The sequence below is a fragment of the Limulus polyphemus genome, unplaced genomic scaffold, assembly GCF_000517525.1.
Source record: "Limulus polyphemus unplaced genomic scaffold, Limulus_polyphemus-2.1.2 Scaffold4, whole genome shotgun sequence".
Taxonomy (NCBI): Eukaryota; Metazoa; Arthropoda; class Merostomata; order Xiphosura; family Limulidae; genus Limulus; species Limulus polyphemus.
Window position 1 is genome coordinate 1,153,132 of NW_013665614.1, and position 8,458 is coordinate 1,161,589.

The 8,458-nt window shown below is 34.3% G+C and overlaps 1 protein-coding gene across 1 annotated transcript; it reads right to left on the minus strand.

The window, feature by feature from the left end:
* Positions 1–7,800: 7,800 nt before the first annotated feature.
* LOC106470675 (histone-lysine N-methyltransferase SETMAR-like) lies at positions 7,801–8,451 on the minus strand. The gene has a single exon (XM_013931274.1). The coding sequence runs from the start codon at positions 8,449–8,451 to the stop codon at positions 7,801–7,803; it is 651 nt and encodes a 216-aa protein (XP_013786728.1).
* Between the last annotated feature and the right edge of the window lie 7 nt (positions 8,452–8,458).

Genomic DNA, 8,458 nt, shown 5'->3' on the forward strand with positions numbered 1-8,458 from the left:
GAGCTACACAAATATAAACAGTACCTCGGGGATTGTCACTGGAAATTTACAGCTCACAGTGGTTGCAAACAATATTAGTTTTTCTCGGGTTGAACTATAAAGAGAATTAATAAAAAGACTACCTCCCCTTTAAACATGATGAAGATTTAAAAAAAAGCACGTCTTCTGATACTTAATAAAATACTAAATATTTTTATTCTAACCTTAACATAGTTTCTTGAAGTACAGTCTTCGCATCCTTAAGTAAAATATTTTCAGGTAAGCAACTTGCCCTTCTTCTTACTCTTATAAAAAACAGATTAGACAAAATATCATCCCAGGCAAAAATTTAGTTTAACCATTTATGAAAGCACCTTCTGATAGGCAAATCAAAAACACATTTCAATTAAATATATTCTATTACTAAAATAACTTATTAATCTTATTGATAAATAAATATAATACCACCAAACACGATAAATAAATAAGAATATTTTTGTTTTAAACAGTCATTTTTTACCAGTAAAACACATTCCAAATAAATATAATATTAATTCCAGAAATACTTTTATATTAATGCAATTTCAAAAAGCATAATAGCTGTTCGTCTCGAATAATAACAAATAAGGTATCCAATTACAACTGCAGAAAAGTGTATGCAAGTTTGATTAAATGTTCTTACATTGACATATTATCAAATATCTAAAATGAGTTTCCTGACTGATTGCGTATTTTCGTGAACTCGAAATCTCATTAATCAAGTAAAAGTCCAAATGACGGAACCTAGGTACCAAAGTTATTAAGCCTAAATCGTACTTTTATCAATTAATAATATGTGTTAATAAATTCATTAACAAAAATGAAATTTAATTCATTTATTGCATGGTTCGAATGTTATCCAAGACAAAGTGCATTATCTGTACTATACTATTTCACTGACAAAAGCTTATATTCTTAAATTATGGATGTCTAGATACTTTTCGAGTGATGTCAAATACTAAGCTCATTAAGAAACTGAGCACCGATTCTGTTCTGAAAGTAGCTACAACGGGAACTAATAGTAAAGTTGCCACAGCAACCAGTACTAGGTAAAGGAAGCTCACAGAATAACAGCTTAATTGACAGTACGTACCCGGACTTTGATTGGTTTGTTTGTTTGTTTTAAGTTATGCACAAAGCTACACATTGGGCTATCTGTGCTCTGCCCACCACGAGTATCGAAACCCGATTTCTAGTATTGTGAGCCCGCAGACATACCGCTGTGCCACTAGGGGGCCCAGGACTTTAGAGCAGCGTTTGTAAGATATGTCTGCAATTTCTTAGAATAAGCAACCAAAAATTGTATTGTTTCTAAGATGTTAGTATTTTTACATTTTTTTTTAATTTCAAGATCACCAGCATAGTGCAACAATGAGTTAATTATAATAGTAATTAAAGAAGAGAGTATTTCAATGCTCTGTATTAAAAGATTTTGTTGTTGTTTGTTATTAAGCACAAAGTTACACAAAGAGTTATCTGTGCTCTGCCCACCACGGGTATCGAAACCCGGTTTCTAGCAGTATAAGTCCGCAGACATACCACTGTGACACTGGGGGCGTATTAAAAGAAGATTTCCGCATCTTTTAACTACGAAACTAATTCCGATGAACTGAGAAACGCAAACATATTTGTCTAGCCTTAAAGCAAGATATATCTTTCTTTCTTCTGCTTGTTTACTTTTCACGTATCTCTGTCAAAAACATTAGCACACCCAATGGTCTTTCATTTCTGCAATTTGGATATTAGTAGGTGGGCAGAAATATCTTATATCACTAATGTTGCATTTAATAATTACTCCTTTTCGAAGGTTTGTGAACTCATTTTCTTGTGGTATTTTGACTTCAAGTAGCTGTCTGCGACAACTGCTGACGTTTATAAACCATACACAGCAATACATCATGGCATTCACATCTACTAACTGTATTATGCTGTTCGGTAATACAGTATATGTATGTATGTTTTGTTCTCATGGTCATGTCATATCACATCCTATCTCTCTTAAATTTCCGCCACTTCTTTCACTGCTGTAAATGCTACTCAAAATCTCAAAGCTTTATAATTAGATAAAATAAATGAAATAATAATCGCTGGTTGGCCATTTTATTAAGCCCTACGTACCCTCTTATACTTTAGCCTGACCTGAGCTGTAGCAATATAAATAACTGGGACAAGCAGGTATTGTAGCATTCAAAAGGGGCTTTATAGTGCAAAGATATCGTAGCAACTAAAAGGGGCTTTGTAGTGGATGCACTTGTGGCAGGTGCCATAGTGGCTAAGATAGTTTCGATGGTAGTCTGCTCCAAGTCATCAGTTATTCGAGTTTATCAGCAATGGCAAAAGGTGAATAAACGTCTGCTGCGAGAGGAAATTGTAGCCGCAAATGCGTAATGACAGAGGAGAAACGTGACTAGACAGGGTGGTAAGGTCCAGCCATAATCAGACAATAGATCAACTGACAGGCATTCAATGCAGGGCAATCTAATCCCATCTTCAGGTGTATCTTGAAAAGAACCTTGCAATGAATAGATGTGCCAGTAGAAAATCATTGTGTAAACTAAAGATCTAAGTTACTAACAAAAAGAAAATCGCATTGAATGCTGTAAGGAGCGTAGATATTGGAATAATGAGGACTGACAAAAGAAGGTGTGTGCGACGAATCATGATTTACCCCTTTTTGCCCAAGTGGGAGTAAAAAGATGTGGGAAAAGATCTCTCTGGTCTTTATTATTCAGACCTCTGATGATGGTTTGAGGCATGTTTTCTTTGCTTAACCTGTTCCCCTTAGAAGGTAGAATGAACGTTACATTTCTGATGAAGTGCATCCAACGATGTTTCATATGTATGTGAATGGGGACGGCTACTTCCAACGTGGCAGTGCTTTCCTCCACAGTGCCCATGTTGTGCGTGCATGGTTTGAGAAACATGAAGAATACTTCAGACTTCTCCCGTAGCTGCTAAAATTTCCAGATCTCATTCCAATTGAGCATATGTGAAATGATCTTGATCTTCTGCCTACCCACTCCATGAATTACATACAATATTAATAATTGAACAGAGATAAAATCCCACAGGACTCCTTCCAGCACCTTGTGGATTCTTAACCACGTCATATTATGTTATTCAGAGAAAAGGTGGCTCAACCATTTATTAGGTACAGATCCTGAAAAAGTGACCAGCTAGTGTTAACATCATCAAGTGTTCTGTTCTTTGAAAGGTCCAAAGCACGATTCTTTCCTCTAGTTAGCTCTGTCTTCAACTGTTCACTTCACCTGTCTATTAGTCATTCCTTGTTAGACATCATCTAGCATCATCATCCTTCTACTTCCTCTTAATCTTCTCCCAAGGAATCTTCTCTTAATCACCTTCTTCATCAGGCTATTCCCTCTCAACACATGTCTAATCCATATTTTTCTACTTCTTTATGACCTTTGAGACAAGTCACGTTATTCTTTCACCTGATGTAGAATCTCTTCATTTTCCAACATATTTTAGTAACAAAATCCACATTTTGAAACCTATAAGTCTCTTTATTTCTTGCTTATGCATTGTCCACGTCTCGCATGCAATGCATACGTTGACACATTTCAGATGTAACTCTTTATTCTGTTCTTCACTTCCCTCTCAAAGTGAATAGTTATTGGCTTCTTTTTCTTTATGAATGCTTATTTAGCCATTTCAATTCTGGTTCTGATTTCTTTACAACACTGATCATCTGGTGCGATAGGATTACCTAAGTAGCAAAACTCTTTCACCTCTTTCAACTTTCTTTTTTAATTTTCAACCATATTTCATTGACACACTCATCACTTTGGTTTTTTCATGTTTATTTTCATTGCAAATTCTTTTGCTGCTTCATTTAATTTCGTAGCAAAACGTTGTAGCCCTTCTTCTATGTTAGCAAGCACTGCCTTGTCATCTACATATCTACAAGATCTCACCATTTGCCCTCCAATCATATTCCTTCAGTCGGGTTTTTCCCATGCTCCTTTTATCGTTTCCACTACGCAGACATTGAAAAATGTTAGTAATAATATGCTTCCTTGCCTTACAGTTGTTGCAGCATCTGATTCACCTCAGCCAATCTCACTGTTGCTGTCTGACCCAAAGCCATAATCAGTCTTTTATCTTTCCAGTCCACTCCGATCATTCTAAGTGCATTGAACAAGGTATTCCAACTTACTCTATCAAATTCTTTCTCAAAATCAATCAGCCAGTACATCGTTAAGTATAAGTCTCAAAATGCTATCATCTTTAGTTATAGTAGTTCAAGAGAAAAGATACATTAGGCATGAAATATCAAAATATTATTCAAACAATAGTTCCGACAAATAATGTACACTCTTGAACTTCTATTCTGACAAGTGACTTATATTTCTGCACACTTACACTGTCCGTCTTCTTTTACAATAGTTCACGTTGCTCTGAAGCAAATTTCCTCATTTGCAAAATTTCGAAACTTTGAAGAAAGGGATTTTCACAGAAAACCATTTCACCTCTTTATTTACACGCTTTAAATAGGAAACTCTAAAACTAAGATAATTTTAAAAGATTACTGTATTTTCAATTAGAATGTGATTCATAATTTAATTTGTTGTGTAAACAGTCTAACCGGTTGACCCAATAAATATTGAACATATTTTTAATACAAACATATTTTTCTGCTGTATAGAATCGTATTCAGTATTTCTTTCGTATATTATACGTCAAAAGTTTACAGAACATTTAAAGTTGTCTTCTTGAGACTTCGTGCAGAAAAGTGTCACAGCAAAGATAAAAATCCCTGTATATATTTTCAACTCTAAAATCCTATCATGCTAGACATCAAAGTTTAAACAAAGTTATGTATCCTATATGTAAGCGTAAATTAAACATCTGATTCTATATGTGTTACATTAATGGACGTAGCGTATACATATGTATCTATCTATGTATGTGACCGAAATAATAAATCCAATGTGGCGCCATCTATTGAATAGCACCACAAACAAAAATCCATAAAAAGGTTCACACTTTGGGTATTCAAGATTCAGACAATTCGAAAAATAACTATGGTATGTGCAATAACCACATCTTTATTACAAAACACAATTTTAAATAAAAGTACTCTCCTTACAACAAGAACACGACTTTTTCCTATGACTGTACGTGAGGGTTTGATTATATCTATATTGATGTAATTCGTAAATATAGTACTAAAAAATTAGTTCTTAAAAATGCTATTTTTTCAATAAAGGGTACCACTTTTAATATATAAAAATATAACAGTATATATCAGCACAATCCGAACACTTTTCCTGTGCAGCACTTCCCAGAAAAATCCTTTTTTAGAAAATGTTCACTTTTTTTTTCAATTGTTTTTCAATGAGGTATGAATACTACGATTAGTAATTACTAGCACAAACAGCCAGCCGTAAGGCAGCGTTTCTGAAAGTCTAAAATAACTAGTGAAGAAATCAACATAAGAAACTATGAAGATTTTAGTTTCTATTTACCTTTATCTGGTTTTCCATACTAAAAATATCACAAACAATAAAAACATCTTTGTTGTTAAACTGGATATTTTTGCACAAGTCATTCAAATTTCTATACCGAAAAACATTTCCGAATAGTTCTAAATTACGAATTAAGTTTTTATATATATTAACTGGAAACTAATAGTTGTACATCAAGAACTTACACAACTAAATTTTGAAATATAATATTTTGTTAATGAACAAAACCTAATAATATATACAATGCAGCTTCAGTATTCAAACACACTGCTTCTCGACAGCATGTGTAATATAGAAGGTTCGGAAATGTTATATACTGCCCTGCCAGACGATTTTGTACATCCCTCGAAAACATGACACCGCTCAGCCAGCAGTCTCTTGAAAAGAAAGCGGAGATATGTCAAATAGGTAGATTATTAGTGTCAAACTACACGCAGTCTTTTCCAACGTCATTAACTGCGTGAATATAAGAAAGGAGCGATTATAGTTTGTTGGAAGTATGGAAAAATCGACGTGTGAAATATTGCAGGATTATGTCCTATCTACAGTGAATGAAACTGTTCAACTGTATAACATCGAAACACTACTGTCAGGTTAACCGAAAGTGTTGTCATAGAATAACAATCATATATTAAATTCAGGATTGGGTAAAAGAACCAGAAATCATACTTCAATAAATTTACAGTGATTTTACTGCATTCGTTGTGGTCAGTGTCTTTGAGTTCTGTGCAACATGCTCTTCAAAAATGTGGAAAATGCAAACTGTAAATTAGACAAAAATGGTTTGGCACAATTTCTTTTTTTATTTTTGCTTGGAATCAACATTTAAATTTCAACGAGTGTTTACAAATTGTGTGAATTTATCAGAACCATTTCATTAGTTTCGAAGTAGGAGCCCATTACAAGTCTAGAATCAGTCGGATGTACAATTTCTACTGTAATTTTATTCTGCTTGTTGTAAAAAATTGTGTTGGGGATGTTAAAGAATAAGCTACCATCTGCGCATTGGTCGTGAGACCCTCTCTGAAGTTTCTGCATCTTTTTATAACCATGAATATCAGTAAATCTTAAATGAACATGTTTCCGGGACCACGACAGAATGTTTGGTCATCAGGCAAGTCTGTTGTTCCAGCAGGATAATTCTTTCTGCCACAAAGCATGTACGACCCACGCCTAGTTACAAATTAAAAATATTAACGCCCTCAAGTGGCCAATTCAGAACACTGACTTTACTTCAAAATAAGATCTTCAGCTGGAAGGCTTATTTTGAAAAGCTGGATCACAGTCTTCCTTTCGGTCAGTTAGGAAACTTCTGAAACAATAATGAAAACAAAGTATTTCAGATGCTTATCTGACACTTGGTTAGATACATATCTCGTGAAATAATAGCAAGTGCAGTGATCCATTATATTAAGAAGTGATAACTAGAACCCCCAGTGGCACAGCGGTATGTCTGCGGACTTACAACGCTAAAAACCGGGTTTCGATACCCGTGGTGGGTAGAGCACAGATAGCTCTAGGGGTAGCTTTATGCTTAACTTCAAACAAACAATAGAACACCTATATATATAAACACACACAAAAATCTATGACTTCTATCCGAACACTTTTAGCAGGGTAGTGCATAATGGTACATGATATCTAATGAAAGTATAAGTTAATAGTAAATACAATCCTTTTAACATTAAATATTTTGGTTTAATCTAACAAATAAAAAGTCTTAAGCCCCAATCCTAACAGTAGTGAGAAATTGAATTATCTGAGTGTTTTGCAAAGAAAAATTGTATCACAATTTTAGTCAGTTAAAAGTGTTGTTAATAGAAGTTATAAAAAAACTTTTAAAAATTACTTTTAAAAAGTGACATAATATTTGTTGCTTAAAAGAGACCCATATGTAATAGGCCGACTAATTTTAGAAAACACACAATACATTCATTCATCAGGTTTTCCATGATATATCGTCAAAAACAATAACAATAATTTAGTTTGTTGCATTGAACATTTTAACACAAGTTACTCAGAATTCCACACAGAAAAATATTTCAAAATAATTTTAAAATACCTACTCAATTTATAAATATCATAAATGGAAAGTAATAGCTGTGCGTCAAGCATTTCCCTACTAAATGTGCAAAGGTTGGTTTCGCCTTAATGCTTATACAATTATCGCGCAGAAATAGATTCTATCAGATCATCCCATAAGTTCTGTCCGGATTTTAAATAAAGAAAACGAGTGATCAAATCTTACATTTTATTGAAATTTAATCATCAATGTAGTTTCCATGATTATCTATGACTTCTCTCCATCAAGCTTTTTAATCCCCCTACTAAAAAACTCTTTCGGTTTCGAAGAGAAGAACTCTGAAATGTCAGTTTCGACCTCCTCATGGCTTGTGTGAGTTAATCCATCCAAATGATTCTGTAAACTATGGAACAAATGGTAGTCTAAAGGAGCAAGGTCGGGAGAATAAGGCGGATGAGGAATTTTCTCCCAACCAAGTTCTTCAATCTTTTGGGACGTGATTTTTGCAGTGTGGGGTCGTGCATTGTCCTGATGAAACACCACTCCTCTTCCATTCACTAAAACAGGTCTTTTTTTCTTTAAAGCCGCGTTCAAACGCTCTAATTGCTGACAATAGACTTGAGCATTGATTGTCGCATTAGTTGGCAGCAACTCAAAGTGAATAATTCCTTTGCAATCCCACCAGATAGAGAGAAGAACCTTGACATTTTTATAAAAGATCCATTTTTCATCACCAGTCACAAATCTATCCAAAAAGGGCGAGGTAAGGTCACGAATATGAAGAAAATAGCAGATCTCAACTCGCGATTTGCGGTTCACTTCAGACAATTCATGAGGCACCCGTTTTCCAAGTTTAGGAACCTTTCCAAGTTGTTGAAGATGACGATAAACAGTTGTATGGTTTGAACCAAGCTTCATTGCCAAT

What these genes read in the sequence shown, in the direction of transcription:
- LOC106470675 (XM_013931274.1), bottom strand. Translation starts at nt 8,451, where the DNA reads ATGAAGCTTGGTTCAAACCATACAACTGTTTATCGTCATCTTCAACAA.